The sequence below is a fragment of the Lampetra fluviatilis genome, chromosome 46 (genome assembly GCF_964198595.1).
Source record: "Lampetra fluviatilis chromosome 46, kcLamFluv1.1, whole genome shotgun sequence".
NCBI lineage: Eukaryota > Metazoa > Chordata > Hyperoartia > Petromyzontiformes > Petromyzontidae > Lampetra > Lampetra fluviatilis.
Window position 1 is genome coordinate 2,407,360 of NC_136320.1, and position 15,313 is coordinate 2,422,672.

At 52.9% G+C, this 15,313-nt stretch overlaps 1 protein-coding gene across 1 annotated transcript in view; it reads left to right on the forward strand.

Annotated features, from left to right (window-relative positions):
- The window catches only part of LOC144947656 (dual specificity testis-specific protein kinase 2-like), a 52,494-nt gene that overhangs the window by 33,162 nt on the left and 4,019 nt on the right, over positions 1 to 15,313 (forward strand). The window contains exons 7-9 of the mRNA XM_078876915.1: positions 925 to 1,008; positions 13,167 to 13,253; positions 14,897 to 15,035. Coding sequence (XP_078733041.1) covers positions 925 to 1,008; positions 13,167 to 13,253; positions 14,897 to 15,035 — 310 coding nt within the window. The remainder of the gene's footprint in view (positions 1 to 924; positions 1,009 to 13,166; positions 13,254 to 14,896; positions 15,036 to 15,313) is intronic.

Below are 15,313 nucleotides of genomic sequence, written 5' to 3' on the forward strand. Positions count from 1 at the left end.
AATAAATGGCCATCCGTATCGTTGAACATTTCACACATCCCCGTGATCGGAAGGCTTTTTTTTTTTTATCTGCGTGAGCTTTATTTTGCCGCGTTAAATTTTTCGCGGCTGCGTTGTCGTACGGCTTCTCCCCCGCTGTGGTTACGGCTCGTACCGCTCGTCATGTACAATGTTTCGCTCCACGTGCAGCCCGGGAGCTTCTCAAACAACACGAGTTACAACCCATAAACCCAAAAACTCATCACAAAGATATCGAGCTTGTTGAACGCCCATTTTAGACGTTTACCTTTGGTTTATATAATGCCTGCAGCCAAACAAATATCGCATACTTTGTCATTAAACACTATGAATAGCCCTCGCTTGTCATAAAAGGTTATTTACTAGCCAGTTTATTTCTGTCAAAAGTCCTGCTGTCATCCAGCGCCCCTGCCTCATTTACATCCTAACCCCGCTGGAAGGACGGGGCAGCATGTGCGTGCGTGCGTGCGTGCTGTTAGTAGGTGCATACTTAAAGCTTTCGACCCACAGCAATGAGCCAAGGGACGGGTTAACTTTTCCGCACACACACACATGCGCGTGCGACATTGTCGTATGTCACTAACAGAGGGTCAAAAATTCCTCCCGCGAAACACCTTGAAGGTTGACGCGTACGGCCAAACAAAGCGTTGCGTGACTGCCGGGAATCACATTCCGGCTCTGATGCAAAGTGACACGCAGATGAGAACCTCATCTCTGCTTTGCAGAGGTCATGTTGACACTTGAAAGGTTCCTGTGTGTCCCACGCACCTGTCACGGTGTTGGGTGTGTGTGGCGTTGAGGTTAAGTAATGCGAAGCCTCACGGATAGCCGTTGCGACTACCGTTCCGTTTAGCCCCGTTTCTCATCACCCGCCCCTTTATTGGTGACTGTTGTGAACCCCGACAGATTGACGTATTCTCCTTCGGAATCATCCTGTGCGAGATCATCGCCCGCGTACAGGCCGACCCAGACTACCTTCCGCGTACGGAGGTGAGTCTCGCCCGTGGTGTGCGCCCGTCTTCATCGTGAATTATTTATACCTCCCGTGACGCATGTGTCGAGGCACCAGGACAAAAGCGGGCCAAACAACAACGATCGACAACAATGCAAATCCATGTACACCACAAAAAGTGAGCGAACAAAAATTCTAAAAGGTTAAATGTACTCGAGTACATTTGACCTTTTGAGTTGTCACCCTGTACGGTCCGGCAAGCATGCGAGCCGCGGTGGTGACGCGCACGTACGCGCGCCAGCGTGGCCGAAATGCTTGGCACCGCAAACGGGGAAGTGATCGCTGGGAGAGACGACCACAATAGGCGCCTTACCAACCTCGCATGCAAATGTGGCTTGTGTTAGCGCGCACGGACGCACTCTCTCTCTCTCGACCCTCCGAAACAGATGAAAGATGACTTGGCTGAAACTGCCCACCGAAGTGTCGTGGAAAAACCACAGGAACCAAGGCAGCGTTCGTCAGGGAGAGCGGGCGTGGGTGCCAACTGTTAGACAAACTCACTCTTGTTCGCTGCTCGACGGAGCCAGAGGAACGCGACGTTCCAAAGCCCCCGCGTTGAACGCTTCCCCGTACCGTTTTATAGGTCCCTGGTGCCCCCCGCAGCGAGGCGCGTTATTTGATACGTTTGCATCGGTTTCCTACGGAGCCCGAGTTGGGAATAGTTTGGAAGTCAAAACACACAATAAAGCATCTAGTCCCTTGTCGAACTGTGCCGCGGAAGGAAATCGCTTAGTTGGGCTTTAACCATCCGCTGTTGCCGTGAAGCGTTTGCTAATTACGCTGTTAAATCCGGAATGCTTAGCACCACTTGCATATTTTTCTTACCGCCGCGTTCAGTCGATTTTAGACACACGCACACACACGCGTGCTATGTAGCATACAGCCGGGGTCACAGCCACCATTGTTTAATGGTCAGCGTGCAATTCGGAGGTCGCCAGTTCAATTCCATCTCCCGGCTTGGCTGTTGTGCAAGTTTCTCAAATCCCCCTCCGCCTCTCTCCACCCAGAAGTATTTATTGGTACACCACAGTTAGTCCATCGGCAAGTCGCGTGCGGGAATTGAACTCTGGACGCCGGGTTCGTAGTGCGGCGCACGAACTGCTCCACCGCAACACGCACACACACACCAGCGCACGCACGCAGTTATTTCGACAAGTGCACGTTCTACATTTGCGGGTCGCAGAGGTACGTGACTTTGTATATCCAGGCGGCCAGGATCCCGAGCAGGCGTGCGCGCCTAACATGTGCGCCACATGCAAATGCACGCCAGAGAGCGAGCTTGAACACGGACATTAAGTCGCGTCCATTCAGGACTTCATCTGCAGGACAAGGGCAAAACAAATTGATGTTGCCCCTTATTGCCTGCGTAGGCTGTTGGAGCAAGTGCCGTAAGTTGAGCACCTACTGAGGCCGGCACGGCGGAACAGGCGCTTGCACAGACGCGTGCGTGCTTTACACACCTTGAGGTGGCACGAAAGGAATGTACCTACGGGGCTTGGCGGGTGCAGTGCGGGTGTGGGTATGAGCGAGATAGCTTGGCGGTCAGGTGCGTGATGGTCACGATTGGAATGAGCGATTAGATTTAAAAATAGATTTTTTTTTTGGTCTCATTTTTGCTTTCTCATCTGCGTTGGTACTCACCGTTACTTATTCGTGTTCACGGTTTTGTTTGCTTTGTTCGCATAATTGATCGCGTCCAGCATTAGCGCACTGTTTGAATTACGTTTGCATAAATCACAGTTGAATCAATTCTTGTGCGCATGATCCGTTTGCCTGCAGCGTGAGCGTAAATCAATTGTAATCAATGAGTTGTTGCGACTTGGCACACTCCTAGCGCTGGGAAAGGTGAAGATGGTGAAGCGTTTGTGGTGTAATGGTTAGGGCAGCCAACTTGCAATACGGAGGTCGCTGGTTCAACCTCACAACACGGCAGTTGAAAAAATGGGGCACGTTTTCTCAAATCCCCCCCCCCCCCATCTCTGAACACCCAGCAGCAGTGCCAATGTGTATGCCACAGTCAGTCGATCAGCAGGTCGGGTGCGTTTGGGTGAACTGCTAGAGGGATTAGAAGACGAGCAAGGCAAAATGATTTTATTAACCAGGTAAAATCTTAACTGCTTTATGATGTTGTCTTCATATCCGCATCTCGAGTTTCGGCAGCCTCCCACTCCCAGCCCCGCCCACTCCCCCCCTGGCATTTTGCCTTGCACCTAATCCCTCTAGCAGCGCTCCACTTCCCCTACCCCCCCCTCTCTATCTCTCCCTGGCTCCTCCCCCCTCTCTTACCTTATAGCCTCTTGTCACGGCAGCCCTTTTGCCCACTTCAGCAATTGTTTCTTGCTGTGGTTGTCCCACCTGACGACGGACGCTTGTGTTGCGCCCGAAACGTCGTGATTTAATTTATTTTATTTTCTACCTACGTGACTTTGCCAAAAGAACCAAAGAATATGGATCCCTGCAGTTGCGAAAAACTTCAAATCTAGAATGATGATGGTACTCACTTTGATACGATGACGACACAGCCAGGTGTCCGAAATCCAAGATGATAGAACGGAGAGCTTTTTTGTTTGCATATGATTAACGAAACTAATCCTGGCTGCCTTCCGCACTTTGGACAGCCACCTACTCTCTAAGTACTCTGTGAGTGTGTGTGTATATTGCTCTGAGTGTATGTGCTTGCGTGTATATTGCTCTGTGAGTGTGGAAATATATTTTTGAGTAACTCTACACAAGCTGACCAGGTGTCTCAGTTGTTAGAGCAAGCGGCTCGCAATTGGAATGTTGCAAGTTCAAATCCTGGTTGGAGGTTTACTCAGTCTATCATCCCTCTGGATGAACAGAGATTGACTCGTGGACAGTCTTGACCACACCATGGGAATGTGGAATGTCCACCTCTGGCTCAGGGCTGTAAACTGGAGATGAACACCGCAGGTCTCGCCATATGACAACCGTTATCGACTTTCTTGGTCATTCTATCGACATCGGAGGGATGATGGATTGCGCCAACCCCTGACAAGGATTTCAACTCGCAACCTCCCGATGGGCGACCGTTTTTTTTTTAATCCAAGAAAGCCTCGCTGCGCCCCGAGACTCTTTTTACAGGAGGGTATTAGATCTTTCCAGAAATTACGAGTAAAAATAGGTTGAGCACATTGCACGATAGCGCGTGTAACGTGAACCGTAAAGTGTTCCGCGACTTGACACGAACCTTGACTCAACATTTGTTTTTTGCAGAAGATAACCTAATCAGAGGTACAGGACATCGGGGAGGCTGCCACAGGGGGTGTAATAGCTGGCACTCTGGACTTGCGACCCAGAGGTCACCGGTTCAGTTCGAACTTCTGGCACAGCCTTTGCGACAATGGGGCTATTTATTGAATATTAAGACAAAAACTTTTAAACGATTTTACCAGGTAAGGCCCACCGAGCTATATAGGCTCTTTTTCAGAAACGACTTGGTCACAAATGATATCCCAAAGAAGTAGCTCATCACGTGGAAATTTATAGTAGCCAAATTACTAAATGTGGAGGGGAAACTGGAGGACCCGGAAAAAAAGCCACGTGGCCACAGGGAGAACATGCAAACTCCAAATATATAGGCGTCATTGTCAGGATCGAACTCACGACCTCCTATATACCAGGCGAGGTAGTTAACATGTCGGCAACGTGGCACCCAAAATCTCCCCGCCTATGTCCACCCAGCAGTATAAATAGCTGCTCATATTCTCCTCCGAGACATCTGGCCAGCAAGGAAAAAAAGTAGGCCACATACCATCTGGAAATTCTCGAGAGAGAGAGAGAAGCTCCCTCTAGTGGAAGAGGTCCTTCTGCCAGCAGCGGTTTGAGTGAGCAATTGCACGGGCTGCACCAGGGACCCATCTCCGCATGCGAGAGCGCGAGCCCATCTGCGTTTTCATACCCAACCGAGAGAGGCAGGGGCCAGCGCGGCGCAGACTTTAACGACATATTTTTCTTTGTTTTGTGGTTTTTGTTGCTCCCCCGACGTCCAGCGCCCCGATGCCCCCCCCACCCTCGCGGCTCCTTTGTGTGCGTGACTGGCACGGCACACTTGCGCATTGGGGCGGCAGCTATTCCCCCCCCCCCTCCGATTATCCCCGGACATCCTGTCTTATCGGCCTGGCATTAGCGCTGGGCAGATGGTGCGCCACAGGTGTCTGATCCAAACTAAGGAGCCTCCTCCTCCGCTTCATAACGAGGGATATCGCCGTGGTATTACCACTTGTGATTCCTCGCGGCAGTAGAGCGTTTGGGGTTGAGCGTGGGTGTGTGTTGGTTGGAATCGGAGATGTTGTCCACTAGGGGTCGAAATATCTCCTCTCCCGGTGGTTTCATGAGTTGTTGTGATTCACAATTCACGATTCGTTTTTTTTTATATCTATTTTAGTGAATCTTCACGCCTTTAGTAACTGCAAGGGTGAGAGAAAATCCACTACAGCATGCAAGGGACTTTATCAATCCACTGCTGGATGAAGGACTGCCCACGCTGGGCCAGTCAATAGTGTAGTTTGACCATACTTCACCATGCTGGTTCTTGGATGTTGGTGCAGACAGCAACCAGGCCGGGGATCAAGCTCAGATTGCTGGGTTCATAGTGAGGTGCGCACACCAATGTGCCACCCGCTCCACACCCCCCCTCCCGCCCCACCCATTACAACACGTCCAAATCAATACACTTACATCCTTATGTGATTCGGCACGCGTGTTGCGAGCTTAACAATGAAAACGAATCCGCGTTGTTACACTGCCTGTGTGCAGCTAAAGCAGCGTCCCTCTGAACCGTAGCTGTTCGTGTGACATGGGCTGGTGGTGAGCAGCGTTCAGCAAGAACAACAAAATGGTCACGGGAATAATTATAAAGCAATTACAGGGGTCGCTTACAAGCGTCATTCCTGACACGTCAGTTTGTACACTAGTACCGTATAGGGTGTCCACCGTTTTCTAAAACCGTAGTCCGTAGCATTGCACATTCTTGGGATTTTAGTGGCAATGCCCGCTTGCTCGGAGCCAACCCAAATTACACGGGAGGTGAATCGTCCCAAGGCGTTGTTACGAAATAAATCATGAAAATTCACCGGAGATGACAAAGTGCCCGGGTATCTTGCGGGCGATGTTGTTTTTGTTGTGGATAGGAATGGGGGGGGGGGGGGGGGGGTTACTTCCAGGCTTGTAGCAGCAGCAAGAGAAAGGAGGGTGGTGGTTTGTTGGGAGGGGGTGACGGCGGCCGTGTTTGGACACGCCACCTCTCGGTAAACAAGCAGCGCCACCATGAGCTTGGGTTGCACTCGCTGGCGTGGCACCAAGATGAGGCCCAGGGGTGGTGGTGGCGGGCGCGCGGGAGGGTGGAGGGCGCCTCTCCTGAGCCGTCGCGCGTTCACACACACGCACACGGAGACGCGGTTGTAAAGCGAGGTGGCTAATTATAATGCGGTCTGCAGTAACCGCAGAGTGCCTCTCCCCGCGAGACCGTTGTGTTAGTGCGAGCGACATGAATACCGCTTTGTGAAGAAGAGTCAGAGTGTTGTTCTTCTTCTTAAAAAAAACTCAACCCCCCCTCCCCGATCATAGTAATGTGGCATTTCCATCGCTGGCTTCAAGCTCATCTGTGAGATTTTTTTTTAATAATGATAGTAGTCAAAATAATATTTGACAGCCGTTTGTCAACCCTCTTGTTGAATATAGGCCACCCACACTGTGGTGTTAGGCATGGTTGTTTGGTGTGGGCTGGTGAAAGAGGTTTGAGAGGCCTGCGATATAAATACATCACACATCATTCACCGACTCTTGTGAATGACATCAGGAGATCTTTAACGTCCGCTGTACGTGTGTATGTTGAACTTTTGCACCCTACGTAGCTAACCATGCCAAGCAGTGGTGCGGATGTTAGCCATGGCCGGGAATTCAACTCAAGTTGCAAGTTGATTTTCTTTAACCAAGTGAGAACTCTAAGAGGCTCAGGATAGTCGTAAGTTGCGACAGTGACCTGGGGCATTAGTCTGCCTGTAGGGGGGCAATGATTTCCGCCTTTTCTAATCCAATTTGCGAAAATTGCGGGTGATTTTTGGAATTTGGAAAATTTGGACCCTGGCGCCTACACACGATGGCCTACTCTTTCGAATCTACGCCCGGGTGATCTTTAATGTCCGCTGTGAAGCAGACTGCGCGTAGCGTGATTAATGGCGGCCTGCTGGATTTTGAACCGCGAACCTCTCCGGCAGAGGGTCGAACGCGCAAACTCCAGTCCCCGCCGCCACCCTCCCAGGTTGCCGAATTCGTAGCACAGAAGCGCTAACCACTGCGCCTCCATCCTTGCCACCCAAGATTAACTTGAGCGAATTGAGCACAGGCCCAGCTCCGTTGGTCATCTACAAAGGAGGTGAAGGTTCAAGTTTATTTTTTTCCCTCGTCACGTGGAGGATTTCTCAGATTGTCCTCTGTAAGCCGCTTAAATGTTGCAGCAGAAGCCCGGACCGGAATGAGTGCTGCGTGCTCATTAATTCCGCGGGGGGGGGGGGGGGCTTTGTTTTTGTTGATGTTGCCGGCCAAGTGGCTTGTTTAAAACGAACCCTGCGGGCCAGAGAGTGGGGCTGAATAATCGTAAAGCGGAAGTCGTCTAGGGAGCTGCGCTCATTAGGCTGTGGATAAAATTAGTCAACACCCGGAAGAGACCCTCTGTCTCTCTCCCTGGTGAGCTCTCGCCTGCTTAAAAATAAAGGGCACCAACTCACCTACATTCGACGGAAACCAAATTATTCACTCGTGACAGCCAATTAGACGCTGCTGGTGCTCTCGGGGAACAGGATGGGGACGCCGGAGGATAAGGAATGTAAAATGTTAAATGCGCGTACTTGCACAGTGAGTGACGGGCGAGAGCCGAGGAAGTGACGTGCGCTCATTGATTGATTCGTTAGTGCGAGAATGCCGCTCGAGGTGAATTCAGGACATAGCGGCTCCCGTGGCGGCGGTGTCCGGATCGTGTGTATCACCGGTGGCACGGGTGGGAATAGCAAACTTGTGAGAGCGTGCGCCAACACGGCGCGTTGGAGGCATCCACTCTCTGATGCCAACCCCTAGGGGTCCCACCTGGCAAAGCACCCAGGCGAGCCCTCTTCCTATCGCCAAGTTTCAACTGTAGCGGTCGATCTGACGCAGTCAAGAGGCCTCCGGCCGCCCCCTCGGCCTCCACCTCCTCCACCCACGAGGTTCTCTCGCTCGGAGAAGCTGGCGGCCAGGGATAACGAGAGAAAGTTCAGGTTGGAGTTCAATTTTGAACCAGGTGAGAGCTTCTAGAGCCCAGAATGAGTCTCATTTGGAAGAGTGACCAAAGTGGCAAAAAGCAATGAAATGCAAATGACTTCGGGCAGGAAAGCAAATGAAACAAAAGGCTCAAAAACAACTGCGTTTGAGGAGAGCGAGCTACGTGCCGCAAGAGAGATGGCTGCACGCACGACGATGACGCGCACCGCACCGCGAAGCTGCTCCCCTTGCGCGAACCGAAAGCGGGCGTCCGCAAACGAACACATTCGTACGTCCGACAAGTTATTTTTTTCGAGCGCATCAAAGGTCACCCACGAACCGCGAACCGCCGGAGGAGGCGAGACTCTGGGCGCGTGCAGCCGTTCGACGGCTGCAACGGGACCAGGGCTAGCGTGCGGACGTTTCCTCCATGGCTTACGTTGAGCCACGGCCGACTTGACACTTGAAACGGCGCGTTTAACTCAATTAAGAGTTAGACGTTGGCGCGCCGAGAGAATGGCACGGCCGACGGGTCGTACGTGTTGCGGCGCAAACAGAGGCGGGAGTAGGGGGATGGAGTTCAAGTCCACAGGCATCCGTGCTCCCCAAGGAGGCTCCCCTCCTGTGCCGGAGGGCGACGGTTTGACAGAGAACGTGATTTTTGCGTGCGTGTGGGCTCGCTGTGCGGGTTCGCCGCGTTGAAAGCGCTCGTTCGCGCCGCTCGGAAGTAAAGAAAACAGCCCGACGGATGAAAAGCGTGTCGGAGCTGCATGGGGGAATTGGCTGCGACTTGGCAAGTATTTGCGGCAGCCCGAGCAATCGAGCGCGTGTGGGCGTCTGCGTTACGGAGTTGGGTTCGTGCAGCCTCTCCGATCTGGCGCGGGCAGCCCTTGGTACCGGTTTCAGCAGGTCGGCAGGAGACGCTGGAAGTGAGTCAGGCGGGTGATGGAACTGCAGCAGGCGGACGGTGCGACACAACTTGCTTTGACATTCAGCCTGGGTGTCGCTGGCGTGATTGCAGCGTGATGCCTTTATCAGATCAAGCAGCAGCAGCAGTCACTCCAGCGCTGCTGACGAACAACATTTTAAAACGCACGCGTTGAACAATATAGACTCTGGGCTTCAGCTTGGCCAATGTAGTAAGAACAAGAGAAGATTTTATATTTATTAAAAATAATCATTTATAGGGCTTTATATGGCATTTTAAAACGAACGTGTTGAACAATATAGACTATGGGCTTCAGTTTGCCCAATGTAGTAAGAACAAGAGAAGGTTTTATATATATTTTTTTAAATTATAGGGCTTTATATGGCATTGCTGTGAAGTCTCGGTTGGCTGTCTGGCACAGGCCTTGCCATTATTCCAAATAAGGGCGAGTTGAATTTAAAACAGCACCACCACCGGTACAGTGCAAAACACGCACGCCTCCATCACGGGGCAAGCCGTGTGATCTCACGAGATACTGTATTCACAGGGCTGGGGTGAGCGGGTGGGGGGGTTGTTGGCGGGCAGGCGTTGCCCGCGCCGCGTGTGTGTAGTAGTTAAGCTCATCCGTGACCAGGAGCAATGCGTTTCTTGCGCAGACAAAAACGGAGAGCCACGGGGCGTCTGGCGCTGATAGGACCCGGGAGCCACCCTTCGGCGGCCGGGCACGGACGATACGCGGCTCCCGGCTCCTATCAGCGCGTCGCCCTTGAGACGGGAGGATCCGTGCCGCCGTCACCGCCGCGTTACGTCGGGGGTTTGCGTTTCTAGCGGCGCGGAAAACGGGAAGCAAAGCCCGCTCGGCATCCATCTGCTTCTCGTTTATGAATGCGCAACGGCGGAGTAGAGCGGAGCGCGCGTGGCGCGTGGGATAGTTGCCTCGTGATGGTTCATCGGCGAGGACGATTGCGCTGGAGTTTTGACCACGAGTCCATGCGCGCGGGATGTTTACCTTCTTCTTGGTTCTTTCGGTAAAGTCACGTAGAAGGGAAGTAATAAAATAATAAAAATAAAACATAATAAAATAATTCTCACGACGTTTCGGCCACAACGCAAGCAGCCCATCCTCAGGTGAAAACCAGGTCTGTCGAGGCGACAGCGTCTGAATGTTATTACTTCCCTTCTACGTGACTTTACCGAAAGAACCAAGAAGATGAATCCCTGCAGTCACGAAAGCTTTAAATCGGGATGTTTACCGTTTATTTTGTATTCTAAAACGACGGCATTTCGGAAAGCTGCCTGGGGAACTGTGCAATCGGATTTTCCCAAGTGGTGGTGGGGGGTGGGGATTGTTTTTTAAACTCGGCTTTTGCAGTGGGTTGTCAATTTGCTTTGGAAAACGGAGGGTGATTGTTTCTGATAATAGATGTCCCAATGCCAGCTTTGTGTGTTTACATTTTTCGTCACCAGTTTACACAAAAGCAGTACGGATAGAATCTGGATGCAAGATAAGCTTCGTCTTTCAATTTCGTCTGGCTCACCGTGTAAAAATAAATTATTCTCTTCACGATACAGATTTTGGAAACGCTTTTCCAGATACCACCGATATTCCGATATGTAAATAGTGCTCGAGCCAACAACACCACCGCCCCCGGGTGTTTCAAGAGTGCACAATGGTACCATTGTTCCCCCCCCTCAACCCCCACCAAGATGAACCCAAGGTTACCAGAGGGGGGCCCTGGCACATCTCCCTCCTGCCCTTCCCCCTGGAGTGATGGATCTACTTGGGCCCCAATGACAAGGACCCACACTGTGTCCACTCCAGCGCTCCTCCCACTAAGCCGTTGCCGCCGCCAGCCACCACCACCGCACCGCATTTTGTCAGAGGCCAGGCCCTCGAGACCGCCCGCCCCTCCCTTTGATCTCCGGCCATGACTTGAGATGTTTTCTAAAAATCTACGGAGCGCTGCGAGTGGCGGGTTTTGGCCGCGGCGCGGACCTCCTGCCGGGGGCGGCTCCTGTGCCGACTCGACCGCGGCTCCGGGCTCCGCGTGTGTGTTGAGTGGTAACGCCGCTCTGCCCCGTCGCGTTGGCTCGGGTTGTTTGCGTTGCACAATCGCAGCCGGCCCGGGCCGTTCTTAACGTAGCCCAGCTGAGCACCAGAGTTGTTTGTTGGTGATGGGTAAAGGAGCAGCGCCGCAATCGCTTTTAGTCGCGCTCCTGCTAAAAGAACGGCCTTTCACTAGTCGACGGAGCTCTCGGGAGCCTCTTCAAAAGGAATTTAGGCGTAGTCTTCACCACTGGCCAGCCTTGCCTATCGACTAACTGTGGTCGACCCATTCACACTGCTGCTGGGTGGACAGAGGCAAATGCCGGGGAATAAAAAAAAAACTTGCCCCGTGGTATCACGTGAATCGACCCGGCGGGCTGTGGATTGCAAGTCCAGTGTATTAGCCATTGCACCACCATGGCATGGTAAAGGAGAACCATGGTAAATAGAAGTGCGTAGCTGTAGAGCTCGGTTTTTTTTTACGAGTGGTCTTGAAAACACATCGGAGAGGCCTGGGGGTTTGTGATGGTGACGCAAGGTCGCAGGGCTCACGTGTCAGACTTTGCTTAATGCTAATAATTTATGGACTCCCTGGGGAAAGTGGCAGAGGTAATGAGAGTTTGTTTTTCACGGGGGGGGGGCTCTCAAACGAGAAGCGTCGCAATCAGCCCTGTCCACTGTCGAACAGTTTGCCGCTTAAATGCGTTCGTCACTTTTCATTTTAATTAGGGCAATTACACTTTTATCGGCTTCGCTGGACTTTTCTAATTTCATGCGCGTCGAGCTCTCGGTCGCAGTGGCATGTTAAACGGTAATGACCGCTCATTTTCTCGGCCGTAATATCATATCGGACATAATGGCAGCTCGTCGTTTAATGCTTCGGACTATTGAGCGGATCTGTAATTGAGCTCGGTGGCTGCACAGTGCTTTTTGTGTTCGCCGTACACGAGGTGCGCGGCGTGGGGTGGAGTGGTGGCGCAGGCGTTGGCCCAGACTGAGGCCTGAACGCAGCCACCCGAGCCCGATTCCCTGGCCACGGCTAACAAGTCTGTTTTGTGTAACCACTGTGAAACCTCTTAGAGAGCAGGAGAGCCTCATTGGCCAGTGACCTCCGTAAGTGGTGGGTGATGTCTGGGTCTCCCCTGCCCCACCCATCCCCCCCACCCCCTCCGTAACCAGCACGCACCGATCGGTATGTGGTGAAGTATGGTCAGACAATCCCTATGATCAACATTGATTTGGGGAGGCCTTCGTCCAACAGTGTTTTGGCAATGGGCTGTAAATGAAATGAAAATGCTATGACACATACGGTTTGTTTCTGAATGTAAATAAACATGCCTTCACATTCCCTGCTCTGAATGTCGACCGACCATGGGGCGTGTGTGTGTGTGTGCACGCTCCACGATTTTGACAACCCCATCTAGCATTTGGTCCAGTTCTTCTCCATGACACTCACAACGTCGAGGTCACTGTAAACCCTTCTTTGTATTTGAGAAGAGCTCCCGTGACATTACAACTCTGGTTCACACACGCACCTTTATCGTTGGCTTATCAACCGCGTGCGTTGTCGCAACACACGCGCTGTGGTTTCGGGCAAGTTGCAACATTTGACCACACGTTCTCCCTGGGCGCAGGCTCGACGAACATACGAGCCGGATCAATCTCGCTCGCTCGCGGCTTTCAAACCACTTCCTCCGGCACTCCTGGAACCAGCTAGCCGAGCGCTCGAGCGGCGCCTACGCGCCTCTTAACGGCGCGCGGCACCTGCCCCCCCCCCCTTACCCCGCCCCCCCCCTCCCCCCCGCGGTCAACCTCCTTGTTTCCGCCGAAAGCGTTGCCACGACGTGCCGAACAAGCCGACAATTAGTGCGCTTCTCTTTATTTTTGTTCGTGTCGTTTTTCTGCAGAATTTTGGCCTGGATTACGAGACTTTCCAGCACATGGTCGGGGACTGCCCCTCCGATTTCCTGCAGCTCGCCTTCAACTGCTGTAACGTGAGTAGCCGCGCACCTTTGCACGTGCAGCTCCCACGCGCCGCTCCCCGCAAGGTGGCGGCCGTCGAGTAGGTCACGGCGGCCCGCGATCACACGTCCGTGACTGCCGCGGCAGCGTACGTGTCACGCTAAAATATCGAGAGAACAAAGAACAGTGGACGAGCATGCGGCTCTGCGACTTGTTTTCGTGTTGTACCGCGTTTTGCTTGCCAAGATGTCTTTTGATGTTTCGATGCACGTGCCTGGGAACTTCTTCAGAAAAGCAATCGCAAACCAAAATTTCAGAAAACCATATTCATTCGTTCCCTTTTTTGAAGTAGCTCCCAGCACATGAGGGGCGAAACGTCGGACATCGCGCCGAATGAGCATCATTTGAATCTTTTATTCCTGCCGGCCCCTTGCGCTTGGCCGAAATGGATCTCACTCCCCGCCCTTCTTCTTGAGTGGCCTCCTTGTAGTAAGTAAAAAAAAAATCGGGCCGTTTCCTCCTGGCGGTCCCTGTTGCGCGTCAGCGCGGGGCGTCGTCTGCGTCTGACCCACCTTTCAAAATCTTGACGCGAAACATCAAAGCGAGGAGTGAAAGCGCGTGCCCCCCCCACCCCCCCCGTTTATTGCACAAATCACCCCGACATCTGTTCGAGCCGGGGAGTATCCGTTCGCAAAGAGGACGGCGAAACATAATACGGAACACATGGGAGGCCGCCGCTGCAGCCGCCGCTGTTGTCTGTGGCGGTCGGGAGGCTTCTGGTCGCAGGCGGGCGAGCGGGTGGGCACGCAGACACGTGGGCAGGCGGGCGGGCGGGTGCGTGGGTGAAATCGCAAGCCGGCGTTACCCTGTCCCACCCAGGTGCCTCCTTGTCACGAGGATCGGCCCCCGGCCGCCCAGTGTTTGCACACGCTACTGGCAACTGTGACGCATTCCTGGCAGGGCCTGCCGAGTCTGCGTTGCGGTGCCTTCTTATTGGGGTGGGCGGGGGTTGGGGGCGTTTACGTTCTTGCTGAGCGCAGGCCCGAAGGCCCAAAATGTCGAGCGGCCAGCAACAAACGGCGCTGACAAAAGCGGTGGTGGATAAGAGTTGACACGTTTGTTGCAAAATTGAGTAAGGTTATTATTATCTTAAGGACTTGGGAAAAGACATGTTGGTGGGGAATTCCAAAATGACGAGTGGACGGGTGTGTGAATGGGTGAGTAGGACCTACTCTACCATGCCGATGAGTGCGGTCGTTGATGGTGGTGAACAGAGCAGTCGCAGCGTAGCACAATACAAAATTTAAATTTGCCACACTGTGTCCTCCTGCTGTGTAAACACAGCCTACAATGCTTGTTTTATTAATGGTAGTCACACATTCAAGTACGATCCAGGCTGAAACCAGCTTAGCTTGCAAGATGCGACGAGATCTGATGGGTTTCTGGTCATAGGCACTTTGCATGACTTTTAAAGAAAACCCAACAAGACATCTGTTCTATTTTCACCCACACTGACATTTTATAAAAACGAGAACTGAAAAAGACTGCTTCAAACCAACGCCTCGAAGTGCACCTTCGCATCACCGTTCACTCCTCTCGTAGCTCGCGACTCTTAACATTTCCTTCACCACCCCCCCATTGGGCGTCGTCCTCTTGCCTGGCGCCTCGCTCACAGATGGACCCCAAGCTGCGGCCGAACTTCGAGGAGGTGGAGCGGGCGCTGGAGGAGATTTGCAGGATCACCGAGGCGGAGAGGACAGAGACCGGGTCCCCGTCCAGCCAGGGGGGCAGCACCGAGGCCGTGTGGCAGCCAGGTACGACTCGGCCTCACGCCCGAGGCAGCAGCCGCAACCACGCCCACATTTAAAGGGTAGTTTGGTCTACTCTTCAACGCTGGCCAGACGTCCCGATAGGGGTGGGAGTCGCCCACATCACCACCCATTCTGGCAACCCACCTCAATCGCCACCACACAACACCACCAACTACCAACCCATAGTACCATACTGCACTCTGACCCATTCACCACCACCCATCACCACCACCCATCATCACCACCCATCACCACCATCCATCACCACCAACCCACAGTAC